Source organism: Penicillium pulvis (genome assembly GCF_028828015.1).
Source record: "Penicillium pulvis strain IBT 33274 chromosome Unknown contig_23_segment0_segment0, whole genome shotgun sequence".
Taxonomy (NCBI): Eukaryota; Fungi; Ascomycota; class Eurotiomycetes; order Eurotiales; family Aspergillaceae; genus Penicillium; species Penicillium pulvis.
Genome location: NW_026643075.1, coordinates 2,244,170 through 2,264,888, shown reverse-complemented (window position 1 = coordinate 2,264,888; position 20,719 = coordinate 2,244,170). Strand labels below are relative to the sequence as shown.

Below are 20,719 nucleotides of genomic sequence, written 5' to 3'. Positions count from 1 at the left end.
CTGTCGAGATTCATATTGTATAGTGCATCGACTGGTCTTATAATCATAGCTCCAATCACACTAATCCGTTTCATTTCATACTTATTATATAGACATGCTTTGTTCGTGCTAGTCATCATAAATCGTCATTTGGAGCTTGGCGTCTGAGAACCTCCTGTTCTCTGACGATGAATCTCCTTCTTTTCTAAATAAACATCCTTCCATTCCTGACTGTGGGGGATCATATGCCATGCAACCATGCGCTCATCTTCTTCGGGCGTCAAACACAACCAAGCAAATAAATCCTGCCGGCGTTCTTGCACAGGATGCGTCTTTCTTTTGGGCGCGGAATGCTCCAAGTCGGTCGCTGTCCGTTGACTCCACGGCCACGAGGAGACAGTCGTTTTGACTTCCTTCGGCCCCAAGAATTCTTCTTCCTTTTGCACGGGCTCCCATTGAGTGTACTCCGCCGGATAAGAGGAAACTGTGGCTTTCAATCTCGAAGTAACCCAGCAACTCCAATCCTTCTCTTCGCTATCAGAGTGGTGCCACTTGCGCCGAAGATCGCTTGCTAGCTGCGAATCCTCGCTACCAACTTTATAAGCCGTGAGAACGGTTGCCGAGAGGATCAACACAATCGTGCAAATCTGCGTGTACAACGCAGCCATACCGATACTGACAACATGGACGGCGAATGCAATCCAGCCGATAACCCGACAAAGCATGTAAAACCTCGGATTGGGTATATGAGGGGCGGCTGTGAATGCAGGTTTGACAAGAAATGCAGGCGCAAGAAGAGTCAAGACCTTGGAATCTTCCGTTACCACAAGAAGCTTCACAAGATCGTGGTCCCTTGGCCGACTCGGCATTTTGATATTATCGCAACCCTCCGTCCGACGACGCTGCGCAACTTTCATAGCAGCCTCATATTTCGCCAAATTCTTATTGGCATCTTCTTCAGCTCTCCGGATATTCTCATTAATCCCAGCTTGATTCTCCGCCACTTGCACATATCTCACAAAGACCGAGATAACCATAGCCAGAACATTCGCGAAACCCCACCAATCCGTCGCCAGGACTGTCAGGGCAAGAAGCATACCGTGCAAAGGCAAGCTGATAAGAAACAAGCCGACGGAAAGTGTTTTTCTCCGTGGTGGCCGATCAACAACCTCCCAGGTAATTTTACTCCGGATCTTGTGGAATTCCTGCGCGCGAAGCCATCGCGAGAACCAGCCTGATAACTCAGTGGTTACGATCCCGGCGGAGATATTATAGAGCGTATACCCGAGTTTGCGCTCTTTAAATCGGTCGCCGGCCACAATAAATGCGCCGAGAAGTGGTAGATAGTCAAAGTACACGCTTGGCATCAGTCTTCCTATGCTGCGGTCCATTTCTTCTGCACCCAGGAGTGTGACGAGGCCTAAGGCGTCGATTTGAAAGCCTGCGCCCTTGGCCCAGGCCTTTAGTGAGTGGTGCCAGGGATACATGGCGCTGGACTCAGATTGTGCTTGAGAGTGAGGTGCCTGAGCCTTCGTTGAGTTGTTTGTTAGCCTTTGTGGCACATTCAAACTCTTATGACGTGCATCTTGAGGCGTGACGAGATGAAAACAGTGGTTTTCCGAGCTAATCAATCAGAGCTGGCGAAACGAATTTCATTATCCGCTAAACTGTTAGTGGAGGCTTGGTTATCGACATGTCCATGCGTGCTCACGCTTGGGGGCGGAAGGATTCGAGAGGACTTAGCGCAGGAACAAGGTCGTGCCCATGAGCGATGACTGCGGCTGAGATTTGTAATAATACTTGGTTCTTGCATATACCTGCAGAAATTGCCGGGGACGTGCAGACCGTAGCAGCAAGTACGACGCCCTCCGCGATTGCCCAATCTTCTTCCCTGCGAGGCAGTACCGCTACTTGGATATTTTTATGACCCTTGACTAGCGTCGTTGTGGCTGCTGACTTGTGACCACTTTTAGGGGGAAATCATCAAACGAGAGCCCAAGCTTGCAAAAAGAAACGCTATGGCGGGATCTATACGAGGTCCGCCGTGACCGAGAACAGACTAGCCAATACCAAGTGAAAAGCATGGTCGGCGGTTGGCAAGATCGTGCAGAGGAAGTGGGGTGGTGGAAATTAGCGTGCCGTCCCGTGGGGTTCCTTGGTTCGCCCGGGTTCGCTGTCCTGTCAGCGCTTAACTCTAAAGGGTCGTGCCGACCGAGGGGTTTGACCTAGTTGGGGGCGGTGTTGATCTTGTCTGTCCCTTGTGGTCCGCATCTTTGTGATGAGCAATGTTTCCATGTTGAAGTGACTCAGTTCTTTCCAAAATTCTATTTATTGGGGTCGAGATTAAGGTTTCCTCGTATAATCCCGGTTCCTCGCGGTCTGCGGCCACGTTGTGTCCAGTTCTCGTATTCAGGGTTATATGTGGTTATATGATTTCGGGTATAGTGTTTCATTTCTTGGGTATCTAATTTGGCACCCAGATTGCAAACAATCTCATGATTATCACAAGTGCAATATTAGTGCGTATTGTGGAGTGAAATCGGCGTTGACGGAATGGGATAACTTAAAGTTTAAGGGCCCCTGCACTGCTAGTACTAATATTTCAACGGACCCTAACGTCTAAGAAGGAATTTGTTTTCAATATGTAGAGTCACTTTTGACTCTTAGAGTGGCTGTATGACGCGTTGTTTTATTGCTTGCCACCATGCTTAAAAAGGTCCGCGTATGATTTTTGCGCAATGAGCTATATTGCGAGATGAATTATGAAGAACGACGCACGGGGCACTCCAAATCCAAAATGATATAACAGGGCTAGGTCTATCTATAGAGTTAGAGGCCTAAGCGACTATGGGGTCTAAATTTTGCTGCTGGTAGTGGATTGGTCAGATTCATTGATGATTACTGGCTTGTTTCATGCTAGATATTGGGCTCTTCTAGCCTTCATGGTGACTGGATGCCCCTGACCTTAGGCCCCCAAAGCTGAGCCTCTCCTCCTCGGCACGGAAAGTCCCCGGGTGGATCTAGATATCTGCCTTTGAACAGCAATAAAACCCTACAATAGCCCCACTATTTCGCATTTGTTTTATTCATGCACATATCATTACTATCCAAAATATAGGTTTTCGTCGCCATTATGGGCGCCGCTCAATCTTCGAACAAAGAAGAGGTAGAGCACCAGGCATGGAAGAAGCACCTTGAGAAGCAGTACGATGGACATAGACACTGGTCGACTGGTGTCCGGTTCAAACGGCCACCGAAGCTCACCCCAAGCCAACTGAATGATCGCATGATCGAGCTCGAACACGAAGAACCGACCGGTTACAAGCGCGAATACCTCAACCCGAATGGAGACGATGAGCACAAGAAATTTCCCGACCTGGATACATACTATAGCACGACCAAAGAGATCCCCCGTCGACTTGTCGTGCAAGCGACTGAAGATGCCCAGAATGATCCTCGACAAAGACACTGGGGTCAGAAGCGTATCGATGGACGGACACCGTTTATCATTCGATTGTCGGAACTTTGTCTGAACCCGTTGAACCTCGAAAGATACGATTCCGGCCATGCTAAAGAGCTCAAAAACAATAATGCGAACACGACACCACCGCTGAAGAAGACCGGGGCTCAGAATGTACGGATGATCTTCTTTCGTACCATACACCATATATTGTCGATATTTTTTACCTTGACGTTGGCATGGATTATTCAGGTCTTGCTTTCCGTCGACATCATCACTGAGCCATGGAGTAGTGAAGGATCGTCCGAGAATTACGAGAATTACGATAACGTGCACTGGGACTGGCCCAAACACGCCATCAATAGACTGGACCAGTCGCCAGATAACGATCGACCGCAAGCAAGCCTTACCAGGCTTATGATTCCCCGCCGCCTGGTGGTTTGGGACAAAGAGAAGAAAGATTGGGTAGCCAAAGACACCAGCGAGCTTCGGGACAAAGTAACAGGAATGCTGCAGCCCTATGTTTTCTTGAGTTTCTCGAGAGGCAATTACGGCGCCAGTGACGATGTACTAAGACCTTTCTTCCACAACGTGGCTCAAAGTATCCTGGATGAAGAAAACGCCGATCTAGGTTCAAAAGAGGACCCAATCAAAGCATTCTGGGTGGATGTTGACTGTGTCAGTCACGAGAACCCAGCCGACGAGGCTAGGGATATCAACTCTATCTGTGATGCTGTGCGCTGCGCTAGACGAGTTTATATCATGCTACCAAACGATAGCAACGATGAAAAGAAGAAATGGGGGAAGCGAGTCTGGACTTTACCCGAAGTCCTCCTCGCGGCTGAGAAAATCCGATACTGCATCACACCCTTGTGGAACTGGTCTTCGTCCGTCGGAAACATGCCGGCGAAAAATAAATTCCAGAGAGTCTCTTTGACAGACATGTACAACAGCTTCTGGCCGAGATATGAGCCCGTTTCCACATTGTCAACTACCGAGAGCCATGGGGAGGGACGACCTGAAGATGCAATCAGTCATCTTATCGATCACTATACGAACCGGACTAAGCTCAGTGAGCTGCAATTGTTCACCTTTGCCGTTCAAGCTATGGCAAAAATGGTTACTGGAGATGTTGAAGGTTATACAACCACGAGCATGGCCTATGCTGCAATGGGCTTGTTGTCTTATCGCATAACGCCAGATGAGAAGGATGACACGTTCAAGGCGATTGCGCGCTTATCTCTTGTGAATGATAGCAACCAAATGCTAGAGCGTCTCGTTTGTCTGTGGCCGAAGTACGTATCGACTAATCCCGGAAAGTCCAGCATCCAAGGAGAAGAAAAATATGCTTTTGCTGGCAGTGAAAGTCTTCTCCAAAACATCGCGGATCAAGACCAGTATAACGTTCATCTTTGGGATGTCCATCCATTATGCGATGTAGTCGGTATTGGAAACGACAAATTTGCTCCCACAGTTATCTTGGACCGGTGCCGCGGCATTCCTATCCGATGGAAGAGCTTCCCGCAAGTGAAGTACGTACAGAACTTCACAGGCTGGCGCGAAAATATATCGCAGCTTATTGTGTGGATGGGAGCCTGGTTCTTGCTGACTGGTTTCAATCTGTTCGCCACCGTGATCTCCCTTGCCTTTGCAGGCGTGAACCAAAAGGACACCATCAGCATTGACCAGTACATGTATGGTATCCTGGTATACGTCGGTATCGCCTGGATAATCTCCTGGTTCAGCCCAAGAGCAGTCCGACATCTATGCAGCGGAGGATCTTCCGGACTTTCCTGCCATCTAGTCGGATTCGAAGGCACGATGACCCTCCGAGAAATTGAGAAAAAGATATACGGCAACTATAATGCTCGTCTATCTTATGCACCTTCTTCCACGATCTTCTCTGAAAAGTTACGTCACCACAAGTTTCGAATGGGCGTTGAGCCTTGTGGTAACAGTGATGATTACTGGAAACAACAAAGGAAGGAACACGGCATTCCAGACACGCATCGCTTGTTTACTATTGTTGATACGGGAGATATGAGTGTGTCGGTTATTGCGGCTGAGCGACCACCGGTTGTAGCATTGATTTGTGGACGTGAGGGTGGTATGTTGCGGGGGCTTTTGTGCAGTTGGAGATTTGATAAGAATTGCTTGTATCGGGAATCTGTTGTACGCATGCGGAGCTCACTTGAGGATCAGGCTCAGCCTAATGACTGGTTGAAAGTTAGTCTGGCTAGTCAAGGTGAAGTTGACCGGACCTGGTTGAGATTTGCTCAGCAGGAGAAGAAGGCTTCCCTTGCTCCTTCGGTGTCGCTTCCTCCTCCAACTCCTCCTCAGAAAGATACTTGGGTACAGAGAGTTGTTACCGAAGTACCGTCTCATTCTTAGCTTCTTTGTTTGCGAGTTGGTTTTCATGTTATACCCCTTGGAGACTGTAATGGTAATGTTCTGCCCATTTGATATAATTTAAAACTATGAGATAGGAGATAATGAAGAAGAGGAATTTATTGGTGCAAATATAGTCAAACAATCGCTGTCGTTAATGCAACGACTCCTTCGGGTACATCGATGCTCTCTAAAATAGTAGGGTCTTTATCAAACTCCCCAGTCTCAACGTACTGTTTCATAACCGACAGCACGCTCCGCTCAATGACCAGCACCGATAGATCCACAGACTCTTCTAGAGTCATGAGGCGTGCGAGGTATTGCCAAGCGCACGTCAATGATTCCTTGTCTCCGATCTGGCTAAGAAAAGCAGGCATATAAGTGGGTTGAACTGCAGGTCTCCCACTCACGCCATCGAGATTGAGTGCATATTCCAGCTTATCTCTAACAGAAGTCTCCAACAAGTCCCACGTGTCTTTAAACATGTTCGCTGTTTCACGGGTCGTGACATTGCCCATGCAGAGTAGTCGCACCAATGCACGATGATCCAAATCGTCGACATTCAACAACGGGAATCCCTTCCCATGTAGAAACTCCGCTCTTCTTGAAAGAATCAAGTCATATCCCTCCCGAAGGTTCGAGGTATTAGCAATAACACTCTGACACGCATCATAGACATTTCGGTAAGAGTCAAATATGGGCTGGATAAGTTTCTTTGCGCAGGTACAGTCAATATGTCCTGCAGCCCCGGAAATATCCAGAATTTGCTCCATAAACCGGAACTGGAAAGAACGTGGGGTATCTTTCATCGATAGCAGACCTGATAAACAAGCGGGGACATTTTCGGCCTGGGCCAGCTGACCAAAATTGAATGTCGCCCCCAGCTCAATGCCACGGACGAGATCGTCCTTGTAGTGAACTGGTAGCTTCTCCAATGACCGAACTAGTCCGACCGTGAAAGCTTTTAGAAGGATTGCATCATGATTCAGATCTGCAATGTCGATACCAGTAATGTTTTGATAGTCGGATGCAAGTTGTGGATCCTTGCCCAGATCATTAATGACGATGGATGTAATCAGTGTATAAAGCGCATCAGCGTCCACAATGACTTTATTATAGAATTTCTGAATCCATTCGAATGATTCTCTGTTCAATCGAACATCTGGTGGCTGTGAGCCGACAAAATTCTCGTATTCTCCGAGGTGAATCCAGCGCAGGGCGAGGAACCCCACTAACGTTCGGTTAACCTCGTCATAATCTGCTTGGTACAGGATGTAGGAGGGCGACTGTGTAGTGAAAGTTATTTGTTGGCAGGATCGAATGGAATATGCTCGTTTGAGTCGATCAAGGTCTTTTGTGAACTCTTGATAGACCATGCGTAGGAGGTCATCTTGCGGAAGCGCAAACAAGGAGTCTGGATGAGCGCACGCTGCCCGGAGAGAGCGTGAAACCATTTGTTTAGAGCAGATGAACTTGAAAGGCCAGTTCATCTCTTCTTAAATATCAATGATATAAGGAAAGTTTTTCAATTTGCCCAGCTGAGAAGTCACTTGCACAGCCACAGCTCACACGACCTGGATCAGCGCTTAGGGAACGAGGCGCAGTTGAGATCGGACCGCTCATAACCGGGACCGAATCTAACATAACGCACTCTCCAGTGTCGCAGAATAAAAGTATATAAGAGCAGCCTCCTCTGACTAGTGATCACACCTACTCATATACAACATATTGCTGATAGTCATTGTCTCATGCTCTGGTTTGTGGGAACAGTCACGTGGTGTTTCTATGCGGCCTGATAGCTATTAGGCTTGACTTCTCCCTTCCGGTCATATCAGTTCATGAGGTTGTCAATAGTAATGGGAAGAGTGGCAACGGAGAGGTGGTTATTAAGATACAGTAACCCTCACGCACCGACCAGGAGGTAGCTGAGAATTCGGTTGGCCTATGCCGGGCCTTCATCAGTCGAGTCGCCTGGAATGATCTAAAACGCTTGAAACACTCATTATTTATGTTCAATCGGCGATTCTGCGATCATTCGTCTTATGTTAATTCGCCAGCTATTGCGAACACAAGCCAGGTGGAGTTCGAAGAAGCATCAGGCCACAGATGTGGAGGATCTGGTCAGTCTCGCGGTAGACGAGCTGAGTCCATCAAACTGTACCTCTGTGAATCGTTGTCTGTCCTTTGGATGGCAAGGATCAACTCCCTCCCAATGGAGGGAAAGTTCAAGAGTGAATTGGCGCTGAAAGTTCTACCAGTTGAAGAGAACAAACTTGATCGACTTATGGAGCTTGTCGAAATGAACGTGCCTCAAAACAGGAAACTTAATGGAACCAGGCACTCATGCAGCATATATCAAGAGATTTAGATGCTCATCCAGTCTCTCACTCCTAAGTCCAGCGCCGACATAACGATAGTACTCTACAGACACTAGAGAGAGCAGTACTTACCTAATAGCAGTTGCCTAGATAGCTACCAGGACCTCGGGAGTACGGGAATATGAATCTATATTACTTTGGGGCAACTTATCATGCCTGAACCTGATAGCAATCAAGGCTGCAAGCACGGAGAACAGGTCGATCAAAAAGCACAGCCCCACCCCCGCACGGTGTTCTCACAAGCACCGAGCTTTCCGTCCCCACGCTTTTCCAAATCAAACGGCACAAGCAATTACGGCATGGGCAGGCTTTATGTCTTAAATCTCTAGATGCGATGCATCAATTGATATTGCATCATGTCACAAAAATTAGCGGCACCAACACGCTTGAAGCCAGAAATTCGGCTAGCGCAGGCGATTTCCCTGTTCGAAGCTGACCTCTCCGACAACCAAAAATTAGCGTTCCAGAATGAAAAGGCTCGATTCTATGGAGCGCCTCCCAGAACACAAGATGTCTTGCGTCTCACGGCAGAGATAGACCAAATTGCATTGGTGTCTACGCGACGTTGCTTTGGGGCCCGGATGATGAACGTTCTCGAAGCCGTTCAACAGTTCGCGGCGCTGGGCGACATAATTGTTGGTGGCTCCCAGAACCTGATTGCTTGTGGTGTTTGGACGGTTGTCAGGTCGTCATTATTGGTTAGTCTCGACGATTTGTTCAGATGCTATCGAGCTCACGCGCAACACAGCTCGTGACAAAGAATTCTTCTTATCTTGAGAGATTATCGACACTGTTCATGATCGCTGGCCGGTCTGCACCCCGTTATGAGAAAATGGCTCTTCTTTACCCGGGCTCCAAGAACTTGCAGTCCTACATGTGCGACTACTTCATCACACTCGTGCAGGTATGTCACAAAATTTTGAGATTCACCAAAAAGTCGACTTTTGGCCAGCTCAAAGCAGCCTGGAATGAGGGAGAGCTTCATTCTTTTCAATTGAATCTAGAGCGCTGGGCCGCGAGTATCAAGGAAGAGGTGACCCTGCTGATGGCCGAGAAAATTGAGAATGAGGCCGTCAAAACATCCAAATTTCAGAATGCTTTATGGAAAAAAATCATTAAGTCAGACGATGACATACTTCAAGCGAAAATCAATGCTCGGCTTCAAGTATTGAACTTTTGCTCACAATTCGACCACACGGTTATCTGGAAACAGACTCGAAAGGCGGGAACTACAATTCTCTTTCGCGACAGTCCAGAGTATATTGCCTGGAAAGACCCGGCTCTCTCCTGCATCTCCTGCTCACTCGTATATACGGGCAAGCTGGGATCTGGAAAATCAGTCGTTTTGGCCAATATTGTTGAGGATCTGCATCTTCAATCCGACGTCCTGGTGGCATATTTCTTTTGCCGACACGATGTTGCCAAATCACTCAAAGCTCGCACGGTGATCGGATCACTCAATAGACAAATACTGAGTGGGGTTCAAGACCTTACGCCAGTAGCAGAGGCTCTAAATCAATGCGTGGAATTAGATGAATTCGAAAAGATGACATCTCTACTCGAGCGTGCATTCCCATCCGGCACGTTACAATGTTTCATGGTTGTCGATGGTCTCGACGATCTAGACAAGTCTGAACGGCTTAAACTAATAACAGAACTATCAAAGCTTCAAGAAAGGTTCCACATACGTCTTTGCGGGTCTTTCCGTTCCGATCCAACAAGCTATGACCGCAATATCGACTCGGTGGGTTTTAGCTCCGCCACTGTGATGCCAATTCCAGACAATAGTTCCGAGATTCAAGGTTATATCCTAGAAGAGCTAGAAACCTGTCTTGAAGCACAGAAGCTAGTTATGAGAGACCCTACACTCATCTTAGAAATTCGAGATGCGCTTTTCCACGGATCCCAGGGCATGTTTCTTTGGGTTGCTCTACAGATCGAAACACTGTGCATGATGAAAACCGACTTTGAGCTCCGTCAAGCGCTACAAGACTTCCCTAAAGATCTAGCCGGAACATTTTCTCGTGTTTTAGATCGGCTTGATTGGAAAGAGCCATCTCAACAGGGATCAATCCTCAAGCTGGTAATTGCTGCTCAGCGTCCTTTAACAGTGCACGAGTTGCAGGAGGCATTAAGTGTTGTTCTAGGTAATACAGAATGGGACCCTTCAAAAAGTCTCAACAATATCTATACCACTCTGGCAAGCTGTGGTTGTCTCATCAACATCGACGAAGAAGAACTGACAGCACGACTCGTTCATCCAAGTCTGGAACAATTTCTTTTGGATTCTCCTGAACAGACAAAAGAAGCGCCATTGAGTCTTACATTAGGAACTGCGCATCAATATATGGTCGATATCATCTTCACGTACCTCAACTACAATGTGTTCGATAGACAACTGTCTCGAACCGTCATTCCGCGAATGAACGCCAGTGCGGCAACATCCACCATTTTGCAGTCTACCTTTTCATCCACCAGTGTCCGACACCTCGCCATCAAGTTACTCAAAGGCAAATCCCAATCTGGCGTTGATATTGGTAAAACGCTTGCCCAGGCTCGTTCCCCCTATCACGATCAAGCAAATCACATTTTCTCTTTCCACTCATACGCAATCTCTTATTGGCACTCTCATTTCGCTCGTACGACCGAGAAACATGGCAGCACTCATGAATTACTTGTCAAGCTCTTCAAGACCAGAGAACTTGATGCGAATGCATTGGACGATGACGGCTTTACACCATTAATGTTGGCATCGGTACAGGGGAATGCCAACGCCGTGAGATTCTATCTCACACTGAACAAGGTGGATGTCAATGCGAAGTCTGAATCAGGTCTCACGGCGCTCCATCTGGCTCTAATTCACAAGAAGTACCAAACTTGTAGAGCAATATTGGGATGTTCCACGAGGCCTGTCAATATCACTGATAAAGAAGGTCGAACACTGTTGATCTTTGCAGCCGAGCAAGGCGATACAGAGATATTTGAAACACTTGCACACCATCATGCTTATCCTGGCTTTACGCTTCCAGTGCCTGGGGGGCTTAATTGCGTCAATAGTGATGGAGAAACGGCATTACATATTGCTTCCCGTCTGGGATTTTTTACTATGGTTGTGGTTCTCCTTGCCTTCAAGCAGGTGGATGTCAATGCCAAGGATGCGAACGGAAACACGCCTTTGCATAAAGCGATTCAAAGTGAACAAGAGGAAATCGTCGAACAACTGCTCATGTGTGATCGAGTGAATGTGAATGCGGAGAATCACTATGGACGGAACGCATTGTCCATGACTATTAATTCCCGGAATGAGGATATAGCTCGGCTTCTGTGGTTTTCTCGCTTGGATGGAGGGTCTAAAGATAGATTGAAGCAGACAGGACTGTACACCTCCCCACGACACACAATTTAATCCCACCATTGACTAATGTACTTTTCGTGACTACGGTGGCCCATTACCGCTAAAACTTGGATGCCTGATTTTGCCTGATGTTTGATCTACGTAATAAAAAGTTTGATTGCAGGAATTACCAAGACTAAGTCGAGCTTATATACGCAACCAAGAGCGCCCATTTTATGTCTGTCATGAAAAGCAGTTGAAAATGTGAAATCCTTGTAGGCACTCGTAAAACAGCAGTTTAAATCACAGATCTTCCTGATATCACTCTGAATTCTCCTCCTCCCACCATGTCATACATGTAGGACAACAGCAATCTCCGTCATCCGGGAAATGCAGGGGGATGAGGCGAGTAGGGCTGAGAATGAAGGAGAGATTTGTCGCTACAACACAGAGGCATCGCTCACCGTTAATGTCATAGAATCCAACCCAGTTACCGGAAGCTTGCATATGACCCCCGTGGGCAGGCGTGGGAAAATTGTTCCATCGCGGACCGTCAGGCAGGGCACAAGCCACCTTAAAAGTGGAGAACTTGGGGGCATTCTGGTTGCGATTCCTCTCGTTGTTGTAGACAGTTGTCGTAAACACAAAGAGTCGATGGCCGGATTCAACACGAGTGTTGACTAGTGTTCCAATAAACGAGAGGGAGCCGTGGGCCATGAAAGGCATATGCTTTCCAAATTCGCTGGATTCCGGGTCGCCTTGCATGCTATTGAGATTCATGTTAGAAGAGTAACACTGAATGAACAATGCTACTTACGGGATCAGCTGATCAGCACGAATTAACGCCTTTGGGCTTGCGTCCCCAGTAGCTTGTGCGGAATCAATAGAAACAGCACCTTGCACGAAGGCAATCGTGCCGGGAAGGAACTCGGCCCGACCACTATTATAGTAGTCGATAGTCATAGGTATGCCATACTCTCCCTTGAACACATTGGCGAGGGCTTCGTAGAGGGGGCCTTGCGAGAGTGCCTCACAGGCCATTCGGATCGCAGTTTTGTTCCCTGGAACCACGTCTAGTATCACAACACCAGAAAAGAAAGCATGAGTGTTGGCTGGACTTGAGGATGTGATGAATTGAGCCATGATGATGAAGGTGTCGGTAATTTCAAGGTTTGGAAGGTGCTAAGGGGGTCGTTGTGGATGTGAAGGAACTGAAGAGAGAGGAAATGGTAGATGTGTTGGAAGGAGACAAAGAGAAGGAAAAGTTGAAATAGTGTTGTTTTCAAAAATTGTGTACGCTTTGTGACGACGTGATTTTACTTTATTTTGAAAGGTTTTTGCCTGAGCAAACATTGTTCATAGACACATCTCTCAAGAAAAGTTTCCATACAAAATCCAGGCCTTGGCTTTTTTTTTCGGAGTCTCAATATTCATCACATTCGTGGAGACGAGATCCCTCTATGTAGATTCTCTCTGAATTATGGTGAAACCAGATTTGTGCTGCCAACGAGCGTTCCCCTCTTCACCAGGTCAACTCAAATTGGAATAAGGGTATGTGACATAAGCGATGAAATTGTAGCTAAAAAATTCGCTTCATAATGCATTAATGAATTCCCCACGCTCAGTACGATTAATATACACCCTCACATCATGAATAAGTTTAGTCTCTTTCCAATCCAATACAACACCCACAATACCTTGACTACCCTATTATCCCCAAATGGATAGCCGACAAGATTATTTCCCACAATAGCTAACACCCAGTCCGAATATAAGGCCCCTAATACCACCGTGCATAGTATAAAAGCTAAAAGTCCAGTGAGACCCCCAAATGCCCCCTTCACAAACGGATTATAATCTTTGTGCCGGCATGCACAGCAGGCAATGATCACGAAGACAAGCGAGCAGGCTAGAGCGAGACACCCGAACACAGCTGAAATGATCATTATTGAATGGTTAAATCCCGATATCGCCAATGAGATGGTTCCTGCCGTGCCGGCGATCGCGCCAGGAATATAAAGCAATACCCACATAGCTTTGTCTTCGTAATCGCTCGGACAAAAGCCGATTAGGGAGGAGGTGAGTGCAAGGGCAAATTTCATTGCGGCTATTGTCTCGAATTGCCTAGAAGTGACTTCCATCAGCGTCATCCGTTGCAACCTGCGTTTAGGAAGAACTATCAATCTTACCAAGAGTGGCTACATTTGACCATAGTGTAAATGCAAGGAACAGATGTGCATATCAATTTTGCAATCGCAAGAGTGATGTTCCACTCTGTTGCTTCGAGCTCACTCCATGGAAGCAGTGGCCTCCTCCCCATACACAACAATGTCATGGTATAGTAGGTTAAGACATGAGAAAAGAATCCGAAGCCTCCATAGGGTAGATTGTAGCATTTGATCTCTTCGTCGTATAGGCCTTCATCGCTGTTAGAGGTGTCAATATCATTTGCGCTCACGATGCACGCATAGAAAGCGAGAACGATAAAGACGAGAGAGGGCGACATAGATGGAGTCATGACTGATGCCTGCTATTGCATTTGCTTGGAGGATATTCAGGGAGGACAACACCATTTGGTTGTCCCCCTCCGTGCCTATATATATCCATTTGGAGTCTTGCAGTATTGATCATGAGAAGATTGAAGGAGGTCAATACGAGTTTAGTTGCTTGTTGTCATTCAGCCACCCTTATAGATGGTGGCGGCGCTGCAATGTATATGCATCAACGGCGGTAAGCTCGTGTAGCCAATTGGTCCAGCAGCGTGTAGGAATGGAACGGTGATACCACCCAAGCTTCATGATAACCCTTCAAAATCATATGAGGCTCAAAGTGAATGAGTGTAAGCCAATCAAATTTTCATCAGCACTGCAAAAGTGAATTATGGAGGTTACAAGAAAGCCTTGGGCCGAATCGCAATAAAGCCTTGGGCTGGATCGAACGCAATGCAGGGTCGCAAGAGAGCCTTGTATTAGTACCACCACTAAACCCCCTGATTTCCCCCGGGTTAAACGTCGGACATGCCAACCCTATTCTAGCGAGATGCCGACGCAGCAAGATATTGTGTTTCGTTATTGGCCGCTGGGCGCAGTGTTTCCCGAGTCCTGGGCCTCCCTATTGGTTGGTCAGCCAAGTAGATAGCGCCTCATTATAATAAGTCACACTATCTCATGAAAGACATACAAAATACATGGATATTGCTTCTTTTTTTTCTGTCAAGCAATCAGAAACTGAGCAAGACTCACATGAGTAGACACTTTCGTCAAATTAGTCTTTTCTCTCCTTTTTTTTTTTTTTTGAAATAATTTCTGCATTTGTTACCTCCCAGCCGATTGACCGAACACACCAGTGCATTGAACTAGTGTCTACGGTATTCTCTGCACAATCTGCATTGAATTTTCCTTAGGTGTGGGTTCTGTTTGAGGCACTGTAGAGCCGCGCGCAAGATCTTGCTCAAGTCTTAGAATATCCTCTGCAGCTCCCTTAATATCCCCAAATATCTGCATAGTCCACCAGCTGATGAGAAGGCTCCCCTCTTGAGCATCAAAGGCCATCTCCGCATCCGGAATCATGCAGAGACAACAAAGTGGACAAAGCGGCATATAATATACTGGCTCGTTCTTGTATTTGCCTTCGGTATGCAAGACCATTGGTCACATCAAGGGGTGCATGTCAAACAAGGGCGCTAATCAACATAAGCAGTCAGACGAGTTTCAGCCTCCTCAGTTTCGGCCTTAACATATCAATGACTGACCTTTTGTACTTGTACGTGTTCTCTTAGATCTATTTTTGTAAGCGCGCCGTTCGTCTACGACCCTAGCCCTAAGTAGTGAGAGGACCCGTTAACTGAAGGTACTAGTCCTAATCAGGACATCAACAGTACTACTCCGAAACCTACATCTAATTTCGGGAACAGCAACTCTCTCGAGGTCCAAGGCTCTTGCTAATATGGAAATAAGACTTGTTTAATCGACTAAACAAATGATGATCTAGGACTGTTGAAGTAGATGCATTTATTGGTGGGAAACACCGATAATGTTAAAAATGTATAAAGCAAGGCTGCAAAAAGAAAATGTATGTACAAGTGCAACCGTACGCATTCACCACGCTTTCTTCGGAAATCATAACAGATGGGGACATAACCAACAAACAAGGACATAAGGTCAAGCTGACCGCTCAGCTTAGGACGGGCGGTGGAACTTGCTCTCGATCCAAGGCATACCAGCAACACTGGCCTTGCGAACCTTGTTGCGAACCTTGACACCAACCTCGGTGCCCTTCTTGTGGAACCCTGACTTGACATAGGCCATGGCAATGTTCAGGCCGCCAAGCGACGGGCTAGGCACACCGGATGTAACAACACCGATATCGACGGGGTTGGCAGGATCAGAAATATCCACAACAACGGCACCCTCACGAGCAGGTGAGCCCTTCTCAACGGTAAGACCAACACGACGTTGCTTCAGAGTCTTTGCGGGGCTGGCGAGCTGGGGCAGGATAGCGGAGGCACCGTTGAAGGTAGCAGTCTCAGGATCGCGGCGGTCACGGCCAACGACCCAGCCCAGGGCAGCGGCGGGGGGAGTCTGTGCGGTGGAGATATCATGGCCATAGAGACACATGCCAGCTTCCAGGCGAAGGGAGTCACGAGCTGCGAGACCGGCGAGGCGGGTGGTGTCCTTATCCTGGAGAAGGAGGTTCACAACTTGCTCCGGGAGGGAGGCGGAGGCGGAAGTAGGGATAGAGATCTCGAAGCCGTCTTCACCGGTGTAGCCAGTTCGGGAGATCAGGAGAGGGGGGGGGGTGGCGGTGCCATCGGGGAGGGTGAGGTGAAGCTCGCGGCAGTTACCAAAGTAGAGAGTGCTCAGGTCTGTCTCGGCGGCGGAGGCATTAGTGGCGTTGATGAGGGGCTGCAGGACGCTGGCGGCGAGGGGACCCTGCAGGGCAATCAAGGCGCGGTCCTCGAGGATATCCCACTTGATGCTGTCGGCGCCGTTCTTGGAGCGGTAGGCTTCGATCTCGGCTGTGAGGAAGGCAAGATCCTCGGTGCGGCGGCCAGCGTTGGTGACGAAGTAGAAGGTGTCCTCGCCGCGGCGGGTGATGACAGTGTCATCCACGATACCACCGGTGCCTTCTTCCAAGAGGCAAGACAGGGTAGAAGTGTTGGGGGCCAATTTGTCAAGGGAAGAAGGGGTGATCTTCATCAAAAGCTCGAGGGCACCTGGTCCGCTCAGGTGGTGTTGCACCCTATAGACATGATAATTAGAATCAATTGAGCTTTGTAAAAACGCACATAGCTCCATAACTTACATGTGGCTGACATCAAACAAGCTGGCCTTCTCACGAGTCCACATGTGGCTTTCCACATGGCTCAAGTCGGTATACTGGAGCGGCATGGCGAACCCAGCGAAGGGGACCATCTTAGCGCCATGGGCCTCGTGCAACGCGTACAGCTGTGTCTTGCTGAGAGGCTCGCTTGAGCTTGAAGCATATCGGACGGTCTGAATCTTTCCAATTGCCTTGGGAACAGCAACGCGGGCGCTAGGCACACGGGCAGCTGGCCGCACCGAGGCAGTTGATAGCTCCCGCCGCAAAAGTGTGGAGCCGATAGAAGCGCGGGGTGCATGGAGAGCGGCCGCTCGGGCAGCGACGAGGTCTGCGCCTTTCTTGAGAGTACGAACGCTAGCCATTGTGCTTCAATGCTAATCTGAGAATGAAATTGGATTTACAGGAGAAAAGAAAGAAGAAAGAAGAGGGAAATGGGTCACTCAAGAACTTACTCCGCCGTCGGAGAAGCACAGCGGAAAAGTCACGTGGAGATAGGGTGGCCGCTGCCCGGCGGCATTTACGCATGAGTCAGCAGAAGCTTTTTTTTTAAATCTATAGTTTCAACTTGTACTTGTTAGATAAGTTGAATTGGGAATACGGAGTCTGTGAATGCTTGTGACGATGGCAAATGATTATTCGGGTCAAATGTTTGACCCGATGCCAATCGTCCGATTGAATTTCGGTCGTCGTTATGTGCAAAGACTGTTGGCGCGGTAGGATGGATATATAAGAACAGAACAACCCCAACATCCCAATCGTCCCCAAAATTATACCAATATCGCGTAAATGTCCATCAATTGATGACACCAAGAATAGAAATCCACCGGCATATTCATTGACAAACCATTGAACCCTAATAATCGGAAATGTGCGCAGACGGTCCTTCTGCCTCTCGGTTGTCATGTCATGAAAACCTCCGATGATGACAATATCAGCTCCGGATGAATGCAACAATGATACGAGATGTGATGAAATCGCAAAAAGAAAAACAAGAACAAAGTAGAATAGGAACCCCGCCCCGCAGGATTTTAAAGTGCGTTGCTGGCGCAGGTGAAGACGCCGCCAACGGTACCCTCTCTGTAACTGATGATTACAGACATGACAGAAGCCTATGGATGAATGTTAGCAAACGTACAACAAAAGACGATCTCAATAAACTTACGTAGGTACCAGGTCCCAAGAAGTACAGTCCCATGAAGATCAGACTGACATTAAAAATGGCACCCAACCAACCACGAATGCCCCGCTTCTTGTAGAAGTCGGGTCCGTGGTCAGCCCTACGCATGCGAAGGTAGGCCACTCCCCAGAAAATGAAACCGAAGAAGGAATCAAACAGGGAACTCATGATCGACTCCAGATCCGAGAAGAACGGAATGACCTCGGCAATAACCCAGGCCATGATCCAGAGCACAGCGAGAATACCAGCCCAGGAGGCCCACCCCACCACAGTGTTTTGGGTCTTGTGGCGTGTACCCTCGAAGATGTTGAAGAAAATGAAACGCGCAGAGACGGATGCGTAAAGAACACCGAGGAAAATGAGGGTAGGGATCATGAAGGAGAAGGAGACCTTCTTGTACACCTCATTCGAGATAGAGCCGAACGCAGGCGCTGTCATATAGGCAGATTGCGAGCCAGTGTAGGCGTAGATAATCGATCCGACCAGACTGAACAAAATCACCTCGGCGATAGTCACGGCAGTCACGGACTTCCAGAAGTCTCTTGGCTCCTTCATCTCGGCGATGAAACTGGGCAGGGTGATCTGTCCGATGAAAGTGTAGCTGATGTTCAGGAAAGCGCTCATTCCACTGACGAAAGTGGTGCCCTTGGCTGGGATGGCGAGAACTTCCGGTTCGCCGGCGCTGGGGTAGCCAGCTGGGTGACCCTCGATACCGATGAAGATCATGGCCAGCAAGACGGAGACAAATGTGAAGAAGGCGGACAATGTCGCCAATCGAGCAAGAGCGCTAAATGTACGCGGCAAGGAAACAAAGAAGGAGATGATCGCCACGATGAGCGAGAAAACAACGGTGCAGGCACCGCCATTGGAGATGGTGTTGAGGTACTCGGATCCCACCACGCAATGCAAGCCTTGAATGAAGGTGTTGTTGAGAAGGAACATGATGGCAGTAAACCACCAAGCCACTTTCGAGTCCCAAAATAGGTACTGGCCGATGTCACACACATCGCGAATTTCCGGGTGGCGCAAACAAAATTTCCTGGAAAATAATTAATATATGCGCAACGCATTGACCGTGCGACGACCTGCGCGGGGAACATACCAAATTGTCAACGAAGTATACAACACCACACCAGCAATGAAAACAGTCAAAATCAAACCCGGCACCAGACCGAGAACAGAGTATGACCAGGGAAAGGACATCATCGCCAGACAAATATACTCGGAGAAGAGCAGGGCAGCCGTCTATACTAGATTAGCAACCGCCAAATACCGCCACATCCAATTTATCTGCAAGTCGTAAGACTCCAAACTCACTTTTTGCCAGCTGCATGTACGGTACTTGATACCATTCTCAGCTTCGAGCTCAATTTGCCGACCGACGCTCTCGGAAGTGGAAGACGAATCGAGGGCAACATGGGAATGCGACAAGCGACGACCTTGACCCTCGAGATCGAAATCCTTTAGCTTGGGATCCTGTTCGACCTTGTCACTCAGGTGAGGGGTTTCAGACTGGTCGCTATCGGAACGATGGTCCCATTTTGCGATATGTTCTGGCGCAGCCATGTTAATCTTAACGAGCGGGTAAACCGCTTTTGACGATACTCGGTGGAGTGGAAGGAAACGGGACCGAAAACCGGATACATAAAACTGTTGATGAGCTCCAGATACAAGACAGGGACCGGGCACAGGGAGTGGTGCTCGAAAGTGCTTTTGGGGATTTGTCGCTCGGCGAAGAAAATGTTGTTGCGAGGGCTGTTCTCTATTGTTGCGGCGGGATGAGATTCAGGGACCGGGTGAGTGATGACGCTGGAGATTTAGGGCAAACGGAATCTACAAGGACCCGTGGATGAATGGTAAGGTTTCAATAGAATTGAATAGATCTATCGCGGACGAGTGCGACGAGAGAGATTTAAAGAAACCAGGGAAAGAAAAAAAGAAAAAAAGAGGAAAAAAATCGAAATGAGACTAACGATGACCAAGATGGTAATGGGTATCTGGTATACGAGAGGAACTACCTCAGGGCCATAATGGGGGGGTAATTATGGTTATGCTGGATACCCCTGTCATTTTAGAAATCGGATACTCCCAGTTATTGCCGGAAAGGTACTAGTAGGAACTGAGGTCGATCCGGGCGCAATTGCATGACGTGATGGACATAATCCGCTGCAAATGCGGATGTTTCAAGCCATGGATCAAGCCACGGCGCTGCCAAGGGCGAAAAGTCACTCGGGAGAGGCAGCCGCGCCCCCCAGGGGCTTACCCAGACTACCTTATTATGGGGTTCTTTCGACGTGCCCTGACTACTGTACATGCCTGGTGGCCGATTAAACACGTTCGAGTGTTGGCAATAATTTTCTATTTTCTGTAATTTTCTCATCCTGGTGAAATAAGGGGCCACGAGGCAGTAAGTAAAATGGTCGTGTTCCGTTAAAGCAACGACTTGCCAAAGTGGGCCTAAACCCACCCCGCATGCAGTTGTCGAATTGAGAGAGCTAATGGGGGCAGGAACCCCCGGTCGGGATCAGACAGTGCAGTCATATTAAGCCCGAAAACATGGAAGGCTGCGCAGTGACCTTTTTCTATGTGCTGATTCGATCGTGGCGGGACGTGCTTAACCGGATGCGGAGGCAAATATGGATCCTCTGGGGCCATTTCGCGGTTGAAGTCAGGTATTTTAT

The 20,719-nt window shown here is 48.1% G+C and overlaps 8 protein-coding genes across 8 annotated transcripts; 2 read left to right on the top strand and 6 right to left on the bottom strand.

The window, feature by feature from the left end:
- Positions 1-125: 125 nt before the first annotated feature.
- N7503_005108 (uncharacterized protein) lies at positions 126-1,466 on the bottom strand (the record flags this gene model as incomplete). Its single annotated transcript, XM_057064655.1, has 1 exon — positions 126-1,466. The coding sequence occupies one exon, from the start codon at positions 1,464-1,466 to the stop codon at positions 126-128; it is 1,341 nt and encodes a 446-aa protein (XP_056922398.1).
- A 1,646-nt stretch (positions 1,467-3,112) lies between these two features.
- N7503_005107 (uncharacterized protein) lies at positions 3,113-5,830 on the top strand (the record flags this gene model as incomplete). Its single annotated transcript, XM_057064654.1, has 1 exon — positions 3,113-5,830. The coding sequence occupies one exon, from the start codon at positions 3,113-3,115 to the stop codon at positions 5,828-5,830; it is 2,718 nt and encodes a 905-aa protein (XP_056922397.1).
- A 134-nt stretch (positions 5,831-5,964) lies between these two features.
- N7503_005106 (uncharacterized protein) lies at positions 5,965-7,281 on the bottom strand (the record flags this gene model as incomplete). The annotated part of the gene is made up of 1 exon (XM_057064653.1): positions 5,965-7,281. One exon carries the CDS (start codon positions 7,279-7,281, stop codon positions 5,965-5,967), a length of 1,317 nt encoding a protein of 438 aa, XP_056922396.1.
- Positions 7,282-8,561: 1,280 nt separating this feature from the next.
- On the top strand, positions 8,562-11,611 carry N7503_005105 (ankyrin repeat domain-containing protein; the record flags this gene model as incomplete). The annotated part of the gene is made up of 2 exons (XM_057064652.1): positions 8,562-8,903; positions 8,954-11,611. 2 exons carry the CDS (start codon positions 8,562-8,564, stop codon positions 11,609-11,611), a joined length of 3,000 nt encoding a protein of 999 aa, XP_056922395.1.
- Positions 11,612-11,860: 249 nt separating this feature from the next.
- On the bottom strand, positions 11,861-12,682 carry N7503_005104 (uncharacterized protein; the record flags this gene model as incomplete). Its single annotated transcript, XM_057064651.1, has 2 exons — positions 11,861-12,305; positions 12,357-12,682. The coding sequence occupies 2 exons, from the start codon at positions 12,680-12,682 to the stop codon at positions 11,861-11,863; spliced, it is 771 nt and encodes a 256-aa protein (XP_056922394.1).
- A 2,219-nt stretch (positions 12,683-14,901) lies between these two features.
- Positions 14,902-15,108, bottom strand: N7503_005103 (uncharacterized protein; the record flags this gene model as incomplete). Its single annotated transcript, XM_057064650.1, has 1 exon — positions 14,902-15,108. The coding sequence occupies one exon, from the start codon at positions 15,106-15,108 to the stop codon at positions 14,902-14,904; it is 207 nt and encodes a 68-aa protein (XP_056922393.1).
- Positions 15,109-15,717: 609 nt separating this feature from the next.
- Positions 15,718-17,223, bottom strand: N7503_005102 (glycine decarboxylase subunit T; the record flags this gene model as incomplete). The annotated part of the gene is made up of 2 exons (XM_057064649.1): positions 15,718-16,780; positions 16,844-17,223. The coding sequence occupies 2 exons, from the start codon at positions 17,221-17,223 to the stop codon at positions 15,718-15,720; spliced, it is 1,443 nt and encodes a 480-aa protein (XP_056922392.1).
- A 666-nt stretch (positions 17,224-17,889) lies between these two features.
- N7503_005101 (putative neutral amino acid permease) lies at positions 17,890-19,604 on the bottom strand (the record flags this gene model as incomplete). The annotated part of the gene is made up of 4 exons (XM_057064648.1): positions 17,890-17,970; positions 18,024-19,077; positions 19,141-19,283; positions 19,356-19,604. The coding sequence occupies 4 exons, from the start codon at positions 19,602-19,604 to the stop codon at positions 17,890-17,892; spliced, it is 1,527 nt and encodes a 508-aa protein (XP_056922391.1).
- Positions 19,605-20,719: the final 1,115 nt, after the last annotated feature.